The 22927-nt window shown below is 44.8% G+C and overlaps 1 protein-coding gene across 2 annotated transcripts; it reads right to left on the bottom strand.

The window, feature by feature from the left end:
• Positions 1 to 1010: 1010 nt before the first annotated feature.
• On the bottom strand, positions 1011 to 9324 carry LOC131899174 (cancer/testis antigen 55-like). Of its 2 annotated transcripts, none has more exons than XM_059250567.1 (5): positions 8995 to 9324; positions 7994 to 8178; positions 3080 to 3224; positions 2129 to 2241; positions 1011 to 1274 (listed from the first exon to the last, which is right to left on the bottom strand). In XM_059250567.1, the coding sequence occupies exons 1-5, from the start codon at positions 9074 to 9076 to the stop codon at positions 1068 to 1070; spliced, it is 732 nt and encodes a 243-aa protein (XP_059106550.1). In that variant the 5' UTR covers positions 9077 to 9324; the 3' UTR covers positions 1011 to 1067. The 2 variants fall into 2 exon arrangements, with proteins under 2 accessions (XP_059106550.1, XP_059106551.1); XM_059250568.1 differs by lacking the exon at positions 1011 to 1274 and adding an exon at positions 1507 to 1709.
• Positions 9325 to 22927: the final 13603 nt, after the last annotated feature.

Consider the following 22927-nt stretch of genomic DNA (forward strand, 5'->3'; position numbering starts at 1 on the left):
AGAGACCTGGACCTTAAGCATACTGAGGTGGAGGATACCCTCCAGCGCTCTGTGGGAAAAGGGGCCAATGGCAGCTGTGGCATGAGCCATCAGACGGGAAGTCAGAATACAAAGCAGACATTGCCACTTTGTGTTCTGAATTCTTAGCGGGGGATGGGCACCCTCAGGAGAAGGGGTAGAGGTGGAAGTTGCAAATCTTGATCCTCTAACTGGAAGATAGGTGGCTTTTTCGGGGTTGAAACTCTCTTAGAGATCAGGACTGCAGTGGATACCCAAGAGGCATGGAATTGAACTCTGTCTTGTGGGTAGAGGGCCAGACTACACCAGATATTGATGTAAGGAAACTGGTCCAGGTGGCCTGGCTCCCCAGTGCAGGCATCCTTCACTCTGCAGATGTTGGAAAGGTCCAGGATTCCTTCAAAAGGGCAAGAAATGTGGAAGGAGGGCCAGTTAACTTCACAGAAGGTCCTCCTCAGTATAGAAAGGACTTTGCGGGGCACCGCCTCTCAGACTACTAAGAGTGTACTCTCATCTTTCTGTTTGAAGTAGACCTGAGTCTGGTCTTTCATTTCTCTGCATTGGCATATTTGGTACACTACCATAGGAAGAGGATCCACAGATAAACACTAAGTTTACCAAATGGAGTAGCTGGTAGGAAATAAAAGATATTGTAGAGAAATAAACTTTAGAAAGGCATAAAGAGACTCAAGCTAGAAGGCAAGCTGTAATGTTAAATCATACCTGGTCACATTCACCTGCTTGCTCCTGGAATCTTGACTTAAATGCTTTGCTTCTCCATGCTGCTTAATGGCCCACAAGGCCAGTGCCAACACAGAAGCTGCTCTTGCTTTTGGAAAATGATGCATTTACCCTGAGTGCAGGGCCATTTCTTTGATAAAATCATGTTCCAATAGGGCATGGTTTTGAATTAGCAAGGTACCTTCCTAAAGTGAGTTCATGTTCCTAATGAAGTCACCAGGATGTTTAAAAGAAGAGTCTTAGTTCATATCTTTAGATTACATGCTCATTTTGTTTTATTAAACCAGAGCCTTATAAATAATGGTGAATTACAAGGCTTGGTCAATACACATTTCCACTGGGATCATTGACACTGCTCTCCAAGAACAGTTTGGTTGAATGCTGTCCACAGCGACCACATTCACGATGTCATACAACTCCGGAGTATAATCAGAAGGCTTCTGGATGGAATCCACAGTAAAAAAGATGCAGGATTCCACAACACCAGTTTTTCCATCAGTACTGGTAATACAGACCTAAGATGAGAAATGAAGGCAATGAGTATGGAGAAGCATAACCCACCACAGATGGCCCTCAACAACCCCTTGGCTCTACTCAGCAGGTCCTTCAACACATCACTGATTCTCATCCTTGACACACAGGGAATGCCTGTGTACTGTGTTAACACAATGATTCACCATCCCACATCACTCCTATTAAATCAGAGAATTAAGACAAACATTGGGTGACTTATGAAAGGCTCTACTCTTCATGTTACCCAATATAGACCCACACTATCTCCTGTGTGAGGAGAACACATGCCCTTCAGGCTACCCAATATGGCCTCACACGCTATCTCCTGTGTGATGAGAAGACATGCCCTTCATGCTACCCAATATGGACCCACACTACCTCCTGTGATGAGAAGACATGATCTTCAAGCTACTCAACATGGCTCCATATTCTCTCTTCTGTGTGAAGAGAAGACATGCTCTTCATGCTACACAATGTGGCCTCACACTCTATCTCCATGAGTTTACATCTTATTCTCAGGCTGTACTAGACAAGGTCTTACACATCCTTATAAACAGGCTGAACACCTCAAACCCAGTGCACTCAAAGTTTCCCCACAATGGCCTCACAGCCAAGGCGATTTCTAATTGTTGTTCACAGAACATCCTAACGTCAAGTAAAGTGCACAAGCTAGGAGTTAACAATGTGTATATTTTACATTATTTTCTGCTTATTTCCTTTTAAATCAGTGAATTTGTCCACTTTGGCAGGCGATACACTGCGAAACATACCACACAAAATCCTGGGCAAAAAGTGACCAGGAAGGAAGGATAGGCAGCTACCTGCCCATGACAAGGGCAACATGGAAGCAAATTACCTCATCCATATTCTGGGAGCTTAAGGGGCTCACGGTGTGGATGTTCATGTTGGAAGTGCCCGGCTTCATGGAATACTCAACCAGCAACAAGTCTCCTTTGCAAGGCATGAATTCTAAAACAGCCAAGAACATTAGAGGTGTAAATATTATGGCACTCAGGTCATGTCACAATACCTAAGACCCTCTATCACCGCAATATGCTGACAAACATTTCCTGAATGCAAAGTAACTTTTCCAAATACTTACACAGACATCTCAAATATCTTCCTACAGGAAGGGACACTTAAGGCCCTTTAAACTCCGACAATGATTGATTTATTCACAAACATGGATAACTAAAAACCTTGTGTCTCAGAGTGAAAGTTACAGCTAGGAGTACTGGATTTTCTCATCAAGTAGTCATTTTGAGATCTCTTTTGGGGATGGAAGCCAGGAACACAGTAGGATCACATGCGTCAACCTTGGTACCTAGGCTAGGGACAAAATATGAGAGCCTATCTGATGAATATTCTGGAAAGAGGACACAGAAAGAAAGAGGCCTGTCTGCACCTTTGCTTTGAAATGGTGGATGTATTTTCAAGATAAATCTCTTATACTTGTGTGATGCTATCACTGATGATATTTTGCATGTATCCTGATGCAGTGGCAGAAGATTATGACCTCAGCACTCAGAAGAGTCAGGGATGGGTTTGCTAAGGTCATGGACAATTCTCAGATGCATAGTGAGTTTCAGGTAACTTAGAGGAACCCTGTATGAGAAATCAAAACAGCCAAACGAATCAATTGAGTAGTGAAAACCACATGGATGCATGATGATGGCATTGGGAGGACAGGTCGCTACGTGATACTTAAAATATTGCCCACTTTCCCCATTTTTATGGTACCTCACTTTCAATTTCAAGGACACTTCCCACACTCTTGCTCTTTGCTTTAAAAAACTATAAATCTTACCTCCAGAAAAGAGTTGGACAGGGAAAGATGTTTCCTTGTCAATATAGATGCTGTCCTGTGTGACCGAGCTGACACACTTAATACAAAGTTCTCTGTCAAGGTCTGATTGCTCAGTAGCATCCACAGGGTTAGTCACAGTTTTCACCTATAAGAGAAGGAGACAGTGGTTGAAGGAAAAATAAAAATTACAGGCAGGAGATTGTACACTTACCAAGGATGCCCCATGAAAACAACAGCATTTTAATGAGTTGACCTAACAGAGTTGTAAGGGTGCTTGCAGGACACAGGATTCCTTGTCAGAGACCTGGACTTTATTAGTCATGCCAAAATAGCACTCCTGTGGCAGAAATCTTTTAAGCAAAGGTTCTCAAACCTAGACCATACATTTCCTATTAATGATCCACCATGGACCTGAGATGATGACATCAATTGTGTCTGTGCTTGCTCCATGGATTGGCAAGTGCCTTGCAACTGTGAATTTCACACCTATGTTTAATGCTTTCACAAACCGACATTCTGACCTTAGAAAGACAATGTACTTGCTTTCCAGGAACTCAACATCCAAGAGTATAAAATATGTTTAAAGCATACTTCTAAACAAGCTGTAGTCATGGCTGTAACTCAAATTAATTTTTAGACTGAGTGACATTGGTGGCGTAATTTGAGGAAATGGGCTTTGCAGGGTATTTGAAGGAAGAGAAATGAGTTACCTGGGAGATAGGAGTGGAGCAGAATAAAGTTGACAGAGACAAGAATGAGCAGCACGCTTTTGGAGAACAAGGAGGGAGAGCATGTTTTTCCCTACCTGGATCTAGGTGCAGAAGCAGGAGATTAAGTGGAAGAAATAACCCCCATCGCAAGAGACTGCAAAGGAAAACCAAGCCTAGGAACTTACCACACACACCAGAGCAAAGAAAAGGTGCAACTCCCTCCATTTGAACCACAGAACAAAGTGTACACCTATCACTATGGTGGTGATGGCCCCCACTCACCTGTTAACTGATACTTGATGTGTTAGCCGAGGACGGACATGAACAAACAGAGAAAGTCCTGTGTCCTCAGCTGAGCTCAGACCTTGCTGGTGATAAGGCCTACTTATCTGCCTTTCCCAGCCTCTCTGAATACCCTCGGTGTCTTCACTCATTCAGTCTACCCACTCTTGAACCTGGAGAATGTTCTGGTTTTTGCCTCTGGATCTGGACATGCATCTGTATTTTTGATGAAAACTCCCTGGTCCACAACAATTGATAGTACAAAAACAGCTCCTTCACTAAAGCGTGTTTCAGTTTCTATTCTTATCAATAAAGACTGTATTTACATTTTTGAAAAATTATTTTTTTAACTTATTTTACATCCCGACCTCTGTTTCCCCTTCTCTCCTTTCCTCCCAGTCCATCCCTCCACCTTCCCTCTGCCCTCCCCCAATTCACTCATCTGTTTCTATTCACGAAAGGACAGGCCTCCCATGAGTATCAACAAACAGCATATCTAGTTGCAGTAAGACTAAGGATCTGCCCATGTAGTAAGGCTGGACAAGGAATCAGAAGAGAAAGTGGGAAATAGTCTTGAACGTACTGTCACAGGAGACAACTTACTGAACAGAACACCCATCTTGCAGGCACCAAGATCAACAGTTAATAAATGGGACCTTATGGAATTGAAATGTTTCTGTAAGGCAAAAGACACCATCAATAGGACAAAACAGCAGCCTACAGAATGGGAAAAGGTCTTCACTAACCCCACCTCCGACAGAGGGCTGTTTTCCAAAATATATAAAGAACTCAAGAACCTAGATACCAACAAACCAAATAACCATTCAATTAAAAAACAGACTACAGATCTAACAGAGAATTCTCAACACAAGAATCTCAAATGGCCGGGAAAAACTTAAAAAGATGTTCAATATCCTTAGCCATCAGAAAAATGCAAATCGAATGACTCTGAGATTCCATCTTACAGATGTCAGAATGACTAAGATAAAAAAAAAAAAAAACAAGCAACAGCTCATGCTGGAGAGCACATGGTGCGAGGGGAACACTCCTCCATTGCTGGTGTGAGTGCAGACTTTTACAGCCACTTTGCAAGTCGGTGTGGTGGTTTCCCAGAAAATTGGGACTCAGTTTACCACAGACCCAGCTACACCACTCTTGGGCATATACCCAAGGAATGCTTAATCATACCACAAGGACACATGCTCAACTATATTCACAGTAGCTTCATTCATAACAGCCAGAACCTAGAAACCAACCAGATGTCCTTCAACCAAGGAATGGATAAAGAAAATATGGTACATTTACACTGAAAGTGATTACTGGAAATGGGGTGCATTTGGGGGTCAGGTTAAAAACCTGCACAAGGGGCTCTCCCAGGAATCTACAAGGATGACCCCAACTAAGACTCTTAAGCAACAGCAGATAACGTAACCTGAACTGGCCATCTTCTGTGACCAGATTGGTGCCTAGCCCAATTGTCACCAGAGAGGCTTCATCCCACAACTGATGGAAAAACAGATGCAGACCCACAGTCAAACATTAGGTAGAGTTCAGGAAATCCTGCAGAAGAAGAGTAGAAAGGATTGTAGGAGCCAGAGGGGTCAAGGACACCACAAGAAAACTCACAGAATCAATCAACCTGGGCTCATAGGGGCTCACAGAGACTGAACCGACAACCAGGGAGCCTGCGTGGGACTAACATAGGCACTCTGTACGTATGTTACAGTTGTGTGGCTTGGTCCTTTTGTGGGACTCCTAACAGTGGGAACCAGGGCTGTCTTCAACTCATTTACTGGCTTTTGGGACCCCACTCCATTTACATCTTTTCCATCCATTTGAAACCTCCTGAAACTCTGCTCCAGCCTCTTTAACCAGTTGTACTCATCATGTAACCTGTATTTTCTGTGTATTACATATTGACTGTGGTGTGTTATATGAGAATTAGGAATAGCAACTAAGACTGAAATAAAAAAAAAAACACCCTGTGGCCAGGCGGTGATCACACATGCCTCTAATCCCAGCACCTGGAAAGCAGAGCTATGCAGATCTTTGTGAGTTCAGGACAGCCTGGTCTACAGAGTGAGATCCAGGACAGGTACCAAAACTACACAGAGAAACTCTGTCTCAAAAAACCAAAAACCAAACAAACAAAAAAACACCTGTGTAATCTTGTCCAGATTACCAAAATAAGCAGGATTTTCTTGCAAATTGCTGCCATTGAAACTGTGTCTTATGAATTTATTGTCATTCAACAATTTTGACATTGTGAAAGACACAAGTGTTCACCTATGTTCCTGACAGAGTGCACTAATGACATAATTGATATTTTTAAAATATTTGAAAAACAAAAAACTGGAAGTTTTAAAAAAATCAGTGGGAGAACACATTCCTAATTTCCTAATAAATATATTCTTACAAATGTGGAAAGGTCTAGAATGGATCTATGTGTGAGAAGAACAAGAAGTAAAAATGATAACTTTATCATTAAGATGATAAAAATCTCAAAATAAGATCAGGAGCCTGCTTCAGCTTTTCAATTTTTACCATGATTTTACAATAACAGTCTTCCAGTGTTTTCCAATACTGGCAAAGGTATCTTCTGTGGCCTGCTGTTGAGACTCTCAATTGGAACAACATAAGTAAGAGTAATTTGACAACAGCCATCAATATGTAAAGAGCTGAATGGAAGTGATGATTACAGAACCCACATGGAGGCTCAGCACCTCCTCAGGCACAGGGACACATGTGGTACACAGATGTACACGCAGGCCAAACACTCATGCACATAACATAATAAAAAGAAATCTAAAAAAAATAAAGCAAATAAACACATACACTAATTGACGCAGAAAAGAGTGTGAACAATACAGTCTTTGTCATATCAATTCTTCTAGTTTGGGTACTGAATAGAAAATGGCTGGCCACTATATGATGGAAGTTGTAGGGTTATACAGAATCAATTCCATGTTTTTCAAATATTAAGAGAACTGACACAAAATATTTAGAAACAGAATAAGCATCATTGCATTCAAATACTATAACATCAACTCCACTAAGCTCAGAGAAGTGGGATGTCAACTTTGACCATACATCAACATTTTCTTAATCTTTTTTTGGTGAAAAATTTATTTATACATAGAAGAGAAGTTTTAAGGTTATTAAAGTTTATGCTATAAAAAAGAAAAGCAAGGAAACCTTTTTATCTATTTTCAGCAAGAAACTGTACATCTCTAATTTTTTATTCATATTTACAATGTAATTTGATCAAAGTGTTACTAAAATGCATAATAGTATTACACTTTTCTTTTTTTCCTCTCACATATAACATCATGAACACAGTTTCCCCTCCTTCCTCCCCTCCCAATTAGGCCTCCATCCACTCCTTTCTCTTTTCTGAATCTTTTTTAAAAATGGGTTTTCACCATGTAACTCTGGCTGTCCTGGAACTCACTATATAGATCAGGCTGGCCTTGAACTGAGAAAATGTCCTTCCTCTGAGTCCTAGGACTACTGCCACGCACCACCATTCCCATCAAACACAAGGGTTTGAATGAGAATGACCCCAATAGACTCAAGGTGTTTGAAAACTTGGTCCCTAGTTGGAGGGACTGCTTGGGGGAGGTTTAAGAGGTGTGAATTTATTGAAAGAGGTTTGAAAATGTAAAGACTAGCAACACATCTAGTTGTGTCTCTGTGCTTTGAGACTGCATTTGAAGAGGTAAGCTCTCAGCTTCCTGCTTCTCTTACCATACCTGCTGCTTGCTGCCTACCGTACCTACCTGCCTTGATGGATTCACCCATCTTTCTAGAACGATAAGAACAAACAAACACACTTCCTTAAGTTGCTCTCACCATGGTATTTTATCACAGCAACATAAAAGTAAATAATACACCAAGAGACTCTGGGTGAATTCAGGCATACCTTGATTGCTTTTTGGATATGAGTTGTTTCGTTTTCTTCCACGAGAGCAATGACACTTGTCCCAATGTTCAGTGGGACTTTGCCACACAACATGTCAGTATTGAAAAAGATAGATTCATTAATCCAGCCATAGTCGGTACAGAGATAGGTCACAATTCCTCTGACAGACTTCAAATTGGAGATATCTATGACACAGATAAACAAAGGGCACAATGGTTCATATCAAATGCAAACAGTCTCTACACAGAAGTCCTACTCTGAGCACCTGTGTAGATGTGAGCACATATCATCACTTCTCTGACCATAACAACCATTCCTGGGCCCTAAGATTGTGACTACTGAATGGCACCTCCATGGCATCTGTGGGTGGCCTGTCCCAGTAAGCCTCTTTAAACTCCCATTATTACTGGTATATGCCTGCCTCAGCAGGAGCAGCAAATCATAGCCATGGCTCTAAATTCAGACCAAGCATTAAAGATATGTGCAGAAGTAAGGACATGTTTCCAAATTGTCTTTTATTCTTCATGAGCATAATGGGTAAGTAATGTTTTGGGATCTGGCTCCAGTATCCTGCTGGGACAACCGGCCACCTTCCTTCGTGGTACCCTCCTTATGACTGACTGCCTCCTGGCTTCAGAGACATGTGTGCATGGGGAATAAGGCCAAATTCAGTCTCCAAGTGAGAGGTTCCCCTTTTCTGGGGAATACACAAAGGCGTCTTGCAAGGGGAAAGGCAGAGACAGTACAGCCCGCTAAGACTTGTGTCACGTGTTCTTTGAGTTGGTCTACACAGCCTCCTGCTTTGGCCCACCAAGGGAGCTTGGGGCACAGTTCAGTGTTGGCCTAACTCTTGGGAACTCAGGGACACTCTCATGCTCAACAGCCTCTCAGGATGGCGGCAGGCCCTTCCCCGCTATCTGTGTCCCACTGCACCTCATGGTGGAGAACCTTTTCTGAGGAATCTCCTTGAGTGAAGAATGAGGGGACTCCAAGAGGCATACCTTCAGGTTTTTCCTGTGGTGTTTCTTCAGACCCTGTCTTCCACTGAAAGATAGCTGAAATTCGGCGCCAAAGTCTCTGCATACTGGTGTCACCACCAGCCTGGGCAATGCCGTAGCTAGTGAGTGAATCACTAGGCCTGTTTTTCTGAATCTCAGGGTCAGGCTCTGATTATCTTCTCCAGCCTCTGTGAGATGCTAGTGACCAGCTAAAGGGCAGCCCTCAGGAATGACAGGGACAGGGTACTGGCCTAGCTGCTGGCAGCTTCCCTTCACGCTCCCAGGGAGAGTCCACCTCTTTCCACTGCCCAGCCAATGAGAGTCAGTGGGATGTTTACATCACTGCCAATGAGAGGCACTAGGCGGAGACTTTTGGCTCCGCCCACCAATTGTGAGCACATCAATAGGAGGGTCCACGGAAAATCCGCTTGTAGGTGTGCCCTTGGGGGTACTCAGTTTGGATATATGGGGTCTCCTTCCTACATTTTCCTGATAGAGCATGGGTTTTGTCTTAGGAGGTGTGACAGAAGCCTGTGCCCCTGCTCTGCCCCCACCCCCTAAATTATGCTTGGTGATAAAATAAGCACTATCCACATTGTGGCTTTGTTTGAATCAGGGCCAGTGTGTGTGTGTGTGTGTGTGTGTGTGTGTGTGTGTGTGTGTTGGTCTTCTGTAACATAAAAATTTGAGGATAATCTTCTCTAATTATTATCTAATTAGTTATTATCTAATTATTCTTTATCAATAAAAATTGAGGGTCAGATATCAGGGTAAGAACCCCGAAAGATCAGAAGATCAAGGGAGCTGCCACCAGTCGCCTCTTAACTCTTTTGTTTCTTCCTCCAAAAGGATGGAGACAAGCATGGGTAACTATAATTCGGTAAGTCTTATCTACCAAAATAACCTAAGGACTAAGGCTTCACATTAACAAGGTAAACAGTCTATAAACAGATGTACAATATAAGGATAATGACCTTAAAATTGTGACAATTCACAAAATATCTTAAACAGAGGTAGAATTGCACAGTGCAATATAATAACAATATCCTTAATATGTATCAATATTTAAACTATCCTAAACAGAGGAAGAACATACACACAGTATGACAAATATAGTTTTACATTTGTATCAATATACAAAATATTTCAAATAGGAGTAGGAATATGTGTACAATATGACGATTATAGTTTTAAATTTGTATCAATATACAAACTATTTCAAATAGGAGTAGGAATATGTGTACAATATGACGGTTATAGTTTTAAATTTGTATCATTATACAAACTATCTTAAATACGATTATAAAAATGGTTTACATTTATATCAATATATAAGACTCCATATCAGTGCAAATTATCTAAGGCTGATATTTTACTAAAATAGTTTACTAGTATATACAATAATCTACCTTAATATACTAAACCTAGCTATTTCCTTTTAAAGAGCCTCCATGGATTTCTTGCTGTATCTGGCACCCAGGGTTAAGTCAAGGATACAGAAGGAGAAATGGAAGAAGAGAAAGAAGGTAGGAAAGGGGATGGAAGGCAAAGGAGAGGGAAAGAAGGAGAGGAACATGGAGAGGAGAAGAAGAAAAAAAATGCAAACCATGTTCTGACCACAGTGATTAGTTCAGGAATGGGGAAATGTTCAAAACTAGGTCAGTGATATTCCTGCACAAGAATATTCTGCCAGGGCTTTGAGAAAAGACTGACTCAGTTAACTGAAGCTAACAAATTTGTAGTTAAGTCTAAAAATGAAATATTTACCATACTGCATTTAGTAGGTTCACTAAGACCCAAAAACAGCTCAGATAATGCCATGTGATGCATTCCGCACACCATTCAACTATGTCTGAAACTAACCTACCCACAATTTCTTTTACATAAAACTGAGTCCTTCAGTTATTCTTTTACAAGTTTCTGTTGCTTGAAATTGCAAGCATCTTAACTGACATCAGAAGTCCAATGGCTTTCACGGGCATTGTACGTGTCTATTTCTGTGGTTTAAGGTTCACCATGAATGGAACACAAAGCCAGTAACAGGTCTCAAAATTCAGCTCATTTTCATGTGCCTAATGCGAGAATAGCTACTCTACTTTCACTGAAGACTTAGTAATAAGAGATTAATTGTAACAGCAAATGTGATACCAACAGTTAGTTTATCTACTTGGTCTCCAAATTGTTTTATATCAAAATTCCATTGCTGAAACAGAGTTATAATTTGCTGAGTATTTTCAGTTTTAAACTGCTGCCTGTAAAACATAACAATGAGTGTTACAGTACATATTCAGATGAAGAGAATATTCAAAGAAAATTAAATTCCCATATCATGCACTATAAAAGAAAGGACATAATGTCAGTGTCTCCATGGGGTTCACTGCCTCCTCCATTTTAATGTCTGAGGTCTCCATGGGGTTCACTGACTCCTCCATTTTACTGTCAGAGGCCTCCATGAGGTTCACTGCATGCTCTATTTTATTATCAGAGGCCTCCATGGGGTTCACTGCCTCCTCCATTTTAATGTTTTAGGAGTCCATCAGGTTCACTGACTCCTCCATTTTAATGTCAGAGGCCTCCTTGGGGTCACTGCCTTCTCCATTTCATGTCAGAGGCCTCCATGGGGTTCACTTCTTCCTCCATTTTAATGTCCGAGCCTCCCTGGGTTCACTGCTTCTTCCATTTTTCTATCAGAGTACTGCATGGGGTTCACTGCCTCCTCCATTTTAATCATAAGCCTCCATTGGGTTTACTACCTCCTCCTTTTTAATGTCAGAGGTTTCCATGGGGTTCACTGCATCCTCTATTTTATTATCAGTGGCCTCCATCGGGTTCACTGCCCTCTCCATTTTTCTATCATAGGACACCTTGGGTTCACTGTCTCCTCCATTTTAATGTCAGAGTCCTCAATGGGGTTTATTGCCTCCTCCATTTTAATGTCAGAGGCCTTAATGGGGTTCCCTGCCTTGTTCATTTTAATCAGAGGCCTCCATGGGATTTACTGCCTCCTCCATTTTAATGTAAGAGGCCTCCATGGGGTTCAGTGTCTCCTCCATTATAATGTCAGTGTCTCCATGGGGATCACTGCCTCCTCCATTTTACTGTCAGAGGCCTCCATGGAGTTCACTGCGTCCTCTATTTTATTATCAGAGGCCTCCATGGGGTTCACTGCCTCCTCCATTTTTCTCTCAGGTTCTTCCATGGGTTTCACTGCCTCCTCCTATTTTCTATCAGATTTCTTGAAGGGGTTCACTGCCTCCTCCATATTACTATCAGAGGTCTCCATGGGGTTCACTGCCTCCTCCATTTTACTATCAGAGGCCTCTATGGGGTTCTCTGCCTCCTCCATTTTACTATCAGAGGCCTCGAAGGAGTTCACTGCCTCCTCCATTTTAAGGTTTGGCCCCTCCATGGGGTTCACTGCCTCCTCCATTTTAAAGTCAGAGGCCTCAATGGGGTTCGCTGCATCCTCTATTTTATTTTCAGAGGCCTCAATGCGGTTCACTGCCTTCTCCATTTTAATGTTAGAGGCCTCCGTGAGGTTCATTTCTTCTTCCATTTTAAGGTCAGAGGCCTCCTTGGGCTTCACAGCCTCCTCCATTTTAATGTCAGTGTCTCCATGGGGTTCACTGCCTCCTCCATTTTAATGTCAGAGGCCTCCATGGGGTTCACTGCCTCCTCCATTTTAATGTCAGAGTTCTCCATGGATTTCACTGCCTCCTCTATTTTAATGTCACAGGCCTTAAAGGGGTTCAGTGCCTCCTCCATTTTACTGTCAGATGCCTCCATGGGGTTCACTACCTCCTTTTTTCTATCAGATTTCTCAACGAGGTTCACTGCCTCCTCCATATTACTATCAGAGGTCTGCATGGGGTTCACTGCCTCCTCCATTTTACTAACAGAGGCCTCGATGGGGTTCACTGCATCCTCTATTATATTATCATTGGCCTCCATGGGGTTCACTGCCTCCTCCATTTTAATGTTAGAGGCCTCCATTGAATTCACTGCCTCCTCCATTTTAGTATCAGAGGCCTTCTTGGGGTTCACTGTCTCCTCCATTTTAATGTCAGAGGCCTCATGGGGTTCACTGCCTCCTCCATTTTACTATCAGAGGCCTCCATGGGATTCACTGCATCCACCTTTATTTTACTATCAGAGGCCTCCATACGTTTCCTTGCCTTCTCCATTTTACTGTCAGAGGCTTCCAAGGGGTTCACTCCCTTCCTCATTTTACTATCAGGGGCCTCCACGGGCTTCGCTGCCTCCTCCATTTTTCTATCAGAGGACTCCATGGGGTTCACTGCCTCCTCTATTTTAATCAGAGGCCTCCATGGGGTTTACTACCTCCTCCTTTTTAATGTCAGAGGCCTCCATGATGTTCACTGCATCCTCTACTTTATTATCAGATGCCTCCATGGTGTTCACAGCCTCCTCCATTTTAATGTCAGAGGCCTCCATGGGGTTCACTGCCTCCTCCATTTTACTCTCAGAGGCCGCCATGGGGTTCACTGTCTCCTCCATTTTAATGTCAGAGGACTCCATGGGGTTCACTGCCTCCTCCATTTTAATGTCAGAGGCCTCCATGGGCTTCACTGCCTCCTCATTTTTACTATCAGATTTCTCGACGGAGTTCACTGCCTCCTCCATATTATTATCAGAGGTCTGCATGGGGTTCACTGCCTCCTCTATTTTATAATCATTGGCCTCCATGGAATTCACTGACTCCTCCATTTTCATATCAGAGGCCTTCTTAGTGTTCACTGTCTCCTCCATTTTTCTGTCAGAGGCCTCCATGCGGTTCACTGCCTCCTCCATTTTACTATCAGTGGTCTCCATGGGGTTCACTGCATCCTCCATTTTACTATCAGAGGCCTCCATGGGGTTCACTGCATCCTCCATTTTACTATCAGTGGTCTCCATGGGGTTCACTGCATCCTCCATTTTACTATCAGAGCCCTCCATGTGGTTCACTGCCTCCTCCATTTTACTATCAGATGCCTCCATGGCGCTCACTGCCTCCTCCATTTTACATTTAGAGGCCTCCATGGGGTTCACTGCCTCCTCCATTTTATTGTCAGAAGCCTCCATGGGGTTCACTGCTTCCTCCATTTTACTATCAGAGACCTCCATGATGTTCACTGCCTCCTACATCTTGTTTCAGAGGCCATCATGGGGTTCACTGCCTCCTCCATTTTAATGTTAGAGTCCTTCATGAGGTTCACTGCATCCTCAATTTTACTATCAGAGGCCTCCATGGGGTTCACTGCCTCCTCCATTTTACTGTGAGTGGCCACCATGGGGTTCACTGCCTCCTCGATTTTACTATCAGAGGCCTCCGTGGGGTTCAGTACATCCTCATGTTTAAGGTTGGAGGCCTCCATGGGGTTCACTGCATCCTCCTTTTTTTTACTGTCAGAGGCCTCCATGAGTTTTGCTGCCTCCTCCATTTTACTGTCAGAGGCTTCCAAGGGGTTCATTCCCTCCCTCATTTTACTATCAGAGACCTCCATGGGGTTCACTGCCTCCTCCATTTTACTGTCAGAGGCCCCCATAGGGTTCACTCCCTCCTCCATTTAAATGTCAGAGGCCTCCATGGGGTTCACTGTCTTCTCCATTTTACTATCAGAGGCTTCCATGGGGTTCACTGCCTCCTCCATTTTAATATCAGAGGCCTCTATGGGGTTCACTGCATCCTCTATTTTATTATCATTGGTCTCCATCGGGTTCACTGCCCTCTCCATTTTTCTATCAGAGGACACCATGGGGTTCACTGTCTCCTCCATTTTAATGTCAGAGTCCTCGATGGAGTTTATTGCCTCCTCCATTTTAATGTCAGAGGCCCTAATGGGGTTCACTGCCTCATTCATTTTAATCAGAGGCCTCCATGGGGTTTATTGCCTCCTCCATTTTAATGTAAGAGGCCTCCATGGGGTTCACTGAATCCACTATTTTATTTTCAGAGGCCTCAGTGGGGTTCACTGCCTATTCCATTTTAATGTAAGAGGCCTCCATGGGGTTCAGTGTCTCCTCCATTATAATGTCAGTGTCTCCATGGGGATCACTGCCTCCTCCATTTTACTGTCAGAGGCCTCCATGGAGTTCACTGCGTCCTCTATTTTATTATCAGAGGCCTCCATGGGGTTCCTTGCCTGCTCCATTTTACTGTCAGAGGCCTTCATGGGGTTGACTGCCTCCTCCATTTTAATTTTAATGTCAGTGCCTCCAGGGGGTTCGCTGCCTCTTCCATTTTACTTTCAGAGGTCTCCGTGGGGTTCACTGCCTCCTCCATTTTACTGTCAGAGGCCTCCACGGGGTTCACTGCCTCCTCCATTTTAATATCAGTGCCTGCATGTGGTTCACTGCCTCCTCCATTTTAATGTCAGAGGCCTCCATGGGGTTCACTGCCTCCTCCATTTTTATGTAAGAAGCCCCCATGGTGCTCACTGCCTTTTTCATTTTAATGTCAGAGGCCTCCATGGGGTTCACTGCCTCCTCCATTTTACTGTCAGAAGCCTCCATGGGGTTCACTGCCTCCTCCATTTTAATGTCAGAGGCCTCCATGTGGTTCACTGCGTCCTCTATTTTATTATCAGAGGCCTCCATGGGGTTCACTGCCTCTTCCATTTTTCTCTCAGGTTCCTCCATGGGTTTCACTGCTTCCTCCTTTTTTCTATCAGATTTCTTGACGGGGTTCACTGCCTCCTCCATATTACTATCAGAGGTCTCCATGGGGTTCACTGCATCCTCCATTTTACTATCAGAGGCCTCCAAGGGGTTCACTGCATCCTCCATTTTAAGGTTTGGCCCCTCCATGGGGTTCACTGCCTCCTCCATTTTAAAGTCAGAGGCCTCAATGGGGTTCGCTGCATCCTCTATTTTATTTTCAGAGGCCTCAATGCGGTTCACTGCCTTCTCCATTTTAATGTTAGAGGCCTCTGTGAGGTTCATTTCTTCTTCCATTTTAAGGTCAGAGGCCTCCTTGGGCTTCACAGCCTCCTCCATTTTAATGTCAATGTCTCCATGGGATTCACTGCCTCGTCCATTTTATTGTCAGAGGCCCCCATGGGGTTCACTGCATCCTCCATTTTACTTTCAGAAGCCTCCATGGGGTTCACTGCCTCCTCCATTTTAATGTCAGAGCCCTCCATGGGGTCACTGCCTCCTCCATTTTAATGTCAGAGGCCTCCATGGGGTTCACTGCTTCCTCCATTTTACTATCAGAGTCATCCTTGGGGTTCTCTACCTCCTCCATTTTAATGTCAGTGCCTCCATGGGGTTCACTGCCTCCTGTATTTTACTGTCAGAGGCCTCCATTGGGTTCACTGCCTCCTCCAGTTTACTGTTTGAGACCTCCTTGGTACTCACTGCCTCCTCCTTTTTAATATCAGAGGCCTGCATGGGGTTCACGGCAACCTCCATTTTAATGTCAGAGGCCTCCATGGGGTTCACAACTTTCTTCATTTTACTATCAGAGGTCTCCATGGGGTTTACTGCCTCCTGCATTTTAATGTCAGAGGCCTCCATGGGGTGCACTGCCTCCTCCATTTTCTATCGGAGGAATCTATGGGGTTCATTGCCTCCTCCATTTTAATGTTTGACCGCTCAATGGGGTTCACTGCCTCTTCCATTTTAATTTCAGTGCTTGCATTTGGTTCACTGCCTCCCCTATTTGACTATCAGAGGCCTCCATGGGGTTCACTGCCTCCTCTATTTAACTATCAGAGGCCTCCATGGTGTTCACTGACTCCTTTATTTTAAAGTTAGTGAATCCATGGGGTTCACTGCCTCCTCCATTTTACACTCAGAGGCCCCCATGGGGTTCACTACCTCCTCCTTTTTAATATCACAGGCCTCCAATGTGTTCACTGCCTCCTCTATTTTAGTGTCAGAGGCCTCCTTGGGGTTCACTGCCTCTTCTATTTTAATGTCAGAGGCCTCCATGGGGTTCACTGCCTCCTCTATTTTAATGTCAGAGGTTTCCATGGGGGTCACTGCATCCTCCATTTTAATAAGAGAGGCCTCCATGGGATTTACAGCTCCCTCCATTTTACTATCAGAGGAATCCATGGGGTTCAGTGCCTCTTCCATTTTACTATCAGAGGCCTCCTTGGGGTTCACTGCCTCCTCCATTTTAATGTCAATGCCTCCTTGGGGTTCACTGACTCCTCCATTTTAGTATTAGAGGTCTCCATGGGATTCACTGCCTCCTCCATTTTACTATCAGTGTACTCAATGTGGTTCGCTGCCTCTTCCATTTTACTGTCAGAGTTCACGACCGGGTTTACTGCCTCCTCCATTTTCATATCAGAAGCCTCCATGGAGTTCATTGCCTCCTCCATTTTACTATCAGAGGCCTCCATGGGGGTCATTGCCTCCTCCATTTTAATGTCAGAGGCCTCCAGGGAGTTCACTGCCTTCTCCATTTTAATGTAAGTACCTCCATGGGGTTCACTGCCTCCTCCATTTAACTATCAGAAGCCTCCATGGGGTTCACTGCCTCCTCCTTTTTAATGTCAGAGTCCTCCATGGGGTTCACTGTCTCCTCCATTTTACTATCAGAGGCCTCCATGGTCTTCACTGCCTCTTCCATTATAATGTCAGTGCCTCAATGAGGTTTACCTTCTCCTCCATTTTAATGTCAGAAGCCTCCATAGGGTTCAGGGCCTCCAACATTTTAATGTCAATGCCACCAGGGATTCACTGCCTCTTACAATTTAAAGTCAGAGGTATCCATGGGGTTCACTACCTCCTCCATTTTACTATCAGAGGGCTCCATGGGGTTCACTGACTCCTCCATTTTACTATCATAGACCTCCATGGGGTACACTGCCTCCTCCATTTTACTGTCAGAGGCCTCCATGGGGTTCACTGCCTTCTCTATTTTAATGTCAGAGGCCTCCATGGGGTACACTGCCTCCTCCATTTTACTATCAGAGGCCTCCATGGGGTTCACTGCCTCCTCCATTTTCATAAGAGAGGCCTCCATGGGATTTACAGCTTCCTCCATTTTACTATCAGAGGAATCCATGGGGTTCACTGCCTCTTCCATTTTACTATTACAGGTCTCCATGAGGTTCACTGCCTCCTACTTTTTTCTATCAGAGGCCTCCATGGGGTTCACTGCCTCCTCTATTTTACTGTGAGGGCCCTCCATGGGGTTCTCTGCCTCCTCCATTTTATTGTCAGAGGCATCCATGGGGTTCACTGCCTCCTCCATTTTACTATAAGAGGCCTACATGTTGTTCACTGCCTCCTCCATTTTGCTCTCCTCCTCCATATTAATGTCAGAGTTCTCCATGGGGTTCACTGCCTCCCCCATTTTACTATCAGATGACTCCATGGGGTTCACTGCCTCCTCCATTTTACTATCAGAATCCTTTTATTAATGGCCAGGACAAGATCAGGCTCATGCCTCCAAAATGTCTCAGTGCACAAGGTCAGGGGTTTGGGGTATGGTGTTTTGAAAGAAAAAGGCCACAATACATCAGTGCTTTAGGGCAGCACATCAGTGATGGTTTTGAGGTTGCCTACTAACATCTGTTTTATTGCAAAGCTAAAAATTTCCAGATACTACATAGCAACTGTTTTTAATTTACATTTCCTTAAGAGGAACTAACTAAGGTTATTTTAATTTGATGTTTAAGCTTGCACAAACATCAGTTGTTTTGGTTAATACTTCTAGACTATGGTCAGGGGTCCTAGACAGTCCCCAAAACTTTCAAAGGCATATGTGGCTACTAGGGTTTGGGAGTCTCAGAAGTGTCTAGGTAAACACAAAATAAGATTGAAACAGTTTGAAAAGGTGTTTGCCATCAAGCCTGATGACCTGATTTCAGTTGTTGGGGCCCATATGGCAGGGGATAGCAGACTCTCACAGGTTGTACTGTGACATCCAGAAGAGCACTGTGACATCTTGGGTGTGTGTGTGTGTGTGTGTGTGTGTGTGTGTGTGTGTGTGTGTGTTTGCATGACACTACCAAATGAATTTAAATACAATAAAAACCTTTAAATTTAACTTCTTTATTGACTCTTTGGGATTTTCACATCATGCACCCCAATTCTGCTCAACTCCTAGTTCCCCTATATCCTTCCTTCACCCCTGCCACACATCTCAAAAGAAAATAAAACAAAGTAAGCAAAGTAAACAAACACACAAAAGCAAAAACAAAAATCCCCCCAAGTTAAACCAAAACCAAAACAACAACGAAAAATCTCTTCCTTTCTCCTTCTTTCTGTTAGGATCCTGGAAAAGTCCCACAAAAGACCACTATCCATGTATGCAATCAGCAAGAGCATTTATTATTCCAGCATGCTGGGGCCTGCCATCCCACACAAAAGCAAGATGGAGAAGTCCCCAAGAGGGATGTTTGGGCTCCTTTTAAGCATAGCCAAGGGGAGTTCCTGGAGCAGTTAGGTCATTTTAGATATGATTGGCTCAAGCAAGTGACAATCTTCTTAGAACATTCTAATTGGCCAGGGGTAGTTAGAGGCCGGTCCGGCTACAGTTTTCCATTTGGGGGCAGGCCTGCACAAGTCCCTGGCTTTGTCTTTGAGCTGCTGGGAGGCTGGCTGGCCTAGCATGTACTGACTGTGGGGGCTGGCTCAGTGGCCCAGGCTTGGTTTGTCTTATCTCCCTTGTCTCTGTTGTCAGGAGCTCCTGTGATTGATTGCCCTTTGTTTGTGGCTCATCCTCAGAAACTGCCTGTCCAGTCTCAGGAAACTGAAATTGAGGCCTGATCTCTAGAGGAGACTGAGCAGTCTGTTCTGATGTCTGCTCGGTCCTCTCACTTTCCTGCCTCTCCAGCACCTCTTCATTTGTCCTGGTGGCCTTGGGAACCTCGGTGTGTCACACAGTATAGAGCCTTTTGTCCAATCAGCTTTACTAGCCAATGTTCATTGCCGTGAGTCTCTGGTCTGGTTCCAGGCCTCTGGTTTCTGGCACACCATCATCACTGGATCCTCACCGGAACTCCTCTTGGATACCCTGTGGCCACCCTGAGTTTGGAGATCCTGCAGGTATTGTTCCACAGGACCAGTCCCTTCACAAGCTGCCGCAGGTCCTAGATGGGGCAGTTGCTATATTGAACCAACCCAAGGCCCAGCTGTGGGCCTGGGTGGTAACTGAGCTGGTTAGTCCAGGCCACTGGGCCACCCACCTCTGGAGGAGGGCAGAGTCAGCTCCCTTACATGCATGCCATCAGAGCGGGATCACCCTTGCCTGTAGTGAGTGGTGGGGCTATCTCTCACAAGTGCAGGGCCCAGCTCTCTTGCTCTAGTGTCCAGTGAGAGGCAAGAACAGCTTTCCCAGGGCCAGTGAAGTGTGGCTCTGGCTCCGCATGGCCCTCTGATTTCACTCAAATGGTGGCACAGGCCACAGACATTGATGCAGACCCCAGCTGCAGTGGGACCATGGACCTGGACATGGCCCTTGCCAACAACTTGGGCCTAGACAACATCCTGACTCTGGATAGAAGGAATGGCCACTCCGTGGGAATGGTTCTGGTGGCACCATGGCCAATGGACACCATCAAGGCCTCAGGTTGCGGCCCCAACCCTGGGCCTCTATGTGACTTTTGGTGGCAATACAGTTCCCGGACTCCACCACAGACCCCAGCCTCAGTAGGACCATGGATTCTGACATTGTCCTCAGCATCACCGCTGTGTGGCCCTGAGACACCAACATGGCCCTCGACCTCGGGTGTCTGCATGGCCTTTGATGGTAACAGGAGGCTCAGGCATCAGCACACACCCTGACATGGCCCTCAGCTGCAGCTCTGGCCCCAGTGTCACTACGAAATTGAGTAGCAGTGCAGGCCACTCAGTTTTGCATGTATCCTGGCCCTCAGACTCCAACCTGGACTCAGGTCACTGACGTGACCCTGGGCATCCTCATGGCACTTGATGGCAACAGGAGCCACATACGTCAATCTGGACCCTGGCTGTTATAGTACCACGGATCCAGACTTGGCCCTGGGCAGCAGCCTGGGATAGGATGACACCATGGCCCTGGGTGGTAGCACAGGCCACCCATGTCTATATGGTCCCTGCTGTGGCATGGCCCCAGACTCCAACCAAGCCACAGGCTCTGGTCCAGAACCCAGGCCTCTGTGTGGGCCCTAGTGGCAACCTAGGCCACAGACTTCAACACAGACCCCACCTGCAGCTGGGCCACGGACCCAGACATGGCCCCAGGCAGCAGCTTGGCCTAGTCGACATCCTAGCTCCAAGTGGCAGCCCTGGCCACTCACTGAAGGAGGGCTCTGGCAGTAACATGGCTCCTGGACACCAAACAAGGCCACAGGTTGCAGGCCAGAACTCAGGTTTCATGTGGCCTTTGGTGGTAACGTGGGCTGTGGACATCGTCATCAATTTTAGCTGTGGTAGGACCACGGACCTAGACACAATCCTTGCAGCAGCCTATGTCCAGTTGTCATTATGGACCCAGGTGGCAGCAAAGGCTGCCCAGATCAGTAAGGCCCCAGTGGCAGCGTGGCTCATGGACCACACACAGCCCCAGGAGGTGGCCCAGCCCACTGGAATCAGCGTGGCACTCAAAGGCAACAGGAGCCATAGATATCAACACAGAACCTGGCTACTGTAGGACCAGGGACCCAGTACATGGCCCTTGGCAGGAGCCTGGCTGGACATCACCATGGCCCTGGGGGTCAAGCAGGCCTCCCCCCTCAATCTACTCCTGGCCACCTTCACCATGGCCCCAGGTGGCAAACAGGCCTCCAAAATGTGCCTAGTCCTCGCCCTCTTGACTTCTTCCTTTCTATGTCTTTTCCACAGCGCATGAACTATTCCACTTTTCTCTCTCTCTCCCATTTCTCCACCACTTAACTCCTTATCACAATGAGGTCTACCTGCCTGGTGCCTTGGATGTCTTTCCTGGCTGGATAATTCCTGTCTGTGTGGAACTGCATCAGGCAGAGCTGACTGTCTTTCCAGCAGCTGGGGACTCGAGGACTTTGGCTGGCTAGTCCCCATCTGAACAGAACTGCATCAGATAATAAAAAATGTTAAAGAATGTGTGGAAATAATCAGTAAGCCAAAGCTAAAACTCAACAAGACATATCCTTTTACTATCTTCCTTTATTATGAGATTGAGCAGGAAAATTGGCTGGTGGGCAGGGGGGAGTAGACTTGTGAAGGAAAATCAAAGTCAAACTGTTTACTGGGGGCCAGGAAATATGGTCAACATATAGAAAGTGCACCAGGGGTGCAGACAAAACCACTCCTCAGTGACATCGAATCACTCAAATGCCGCTGACCCAAGGTTGCATTTATATTTCATCAAAGAGAAAGAAGGAATTTCATGGAATATAGATGTGAGGTGTTCTGAGACCCTTTACCATAGGAAAACCAACATGAACTTCAAGCAACAGGCTTTGATGTTTTCACCTGATTCATGTATACAGAAAAGCTACTCCTATTCCTAAATTTCAGGAACAGAACATATTTTAATGCATGGTAATGTTCTCATTTAAATGAGCAAATGAGCTCCTAATAGAACATTGAGCAACGTAATAATTATTATTGAACCTGTGCAACACTACTGCACAGTGAATTCAATTACTAAAGTCTTTAACAGTCTCCTGTAGTATTTACCAACTGCTGCAAGATGGAAAACACTCGCCACCTTTATTTATATGGAAGTGAAATACTAGCATAGAAAGAGGTAACATTGGCAGCAAAGTGCATACTTTACTTTATCGTGAGGGCAATTGTGAATGTGACCTGATGGTAAGTTGATTCTTCTACATTTAAGAACCAACTGGGCACATGTTTGAATGGATAGGGCATCTTCCAAAAGTGAATCCATGTCACCAACAAAAAAACCCAAGAGTCTTCAAAAGAAAAAGTCTTGATGCATATATATTTATTTTGCTCATCCATACTACTTTATTTAACCAGGCGTTTCTGCAATGCAGTAATA

The sequence above is a fragment of the Peromyscus eremicus genome, chromosome X, assembly GCF_949786415.1.
Source record: "Peromyscus eremicus chromosome X, PerEre_H2_v1, whole genome shotgun sequence".
Lineage (NCBI taxonomy): Eukaryota > Metazoa > Chordata > Mammalia > Rodentia > Cricetidae > Peromyscus > Peromyscus eremicus.

Coding starts and splice junctions, on each gene's coding strand:
- LOC131899174 (XM_059250567.1), bottom strand. CDS start 9,076: ATGCAGAGACTTTGGCGCCGAATTTCAGCTATCTTTCAGTGGAAGACA. Junction 3,225..7,993: donor ATATCCAAAAAGCAATCAAG/GTATGCCTGAAT, acceptor CTTCTCTTATAG/GTGAAAACTGTGACTAACCC. Junction 2,242..3,079: donor TGTCCAACTCTTTTCTGGAG/GTAAGATTTATA, acceptor TGGCTGTTTTAG/AATTCATGCCTTGCAAAGGA.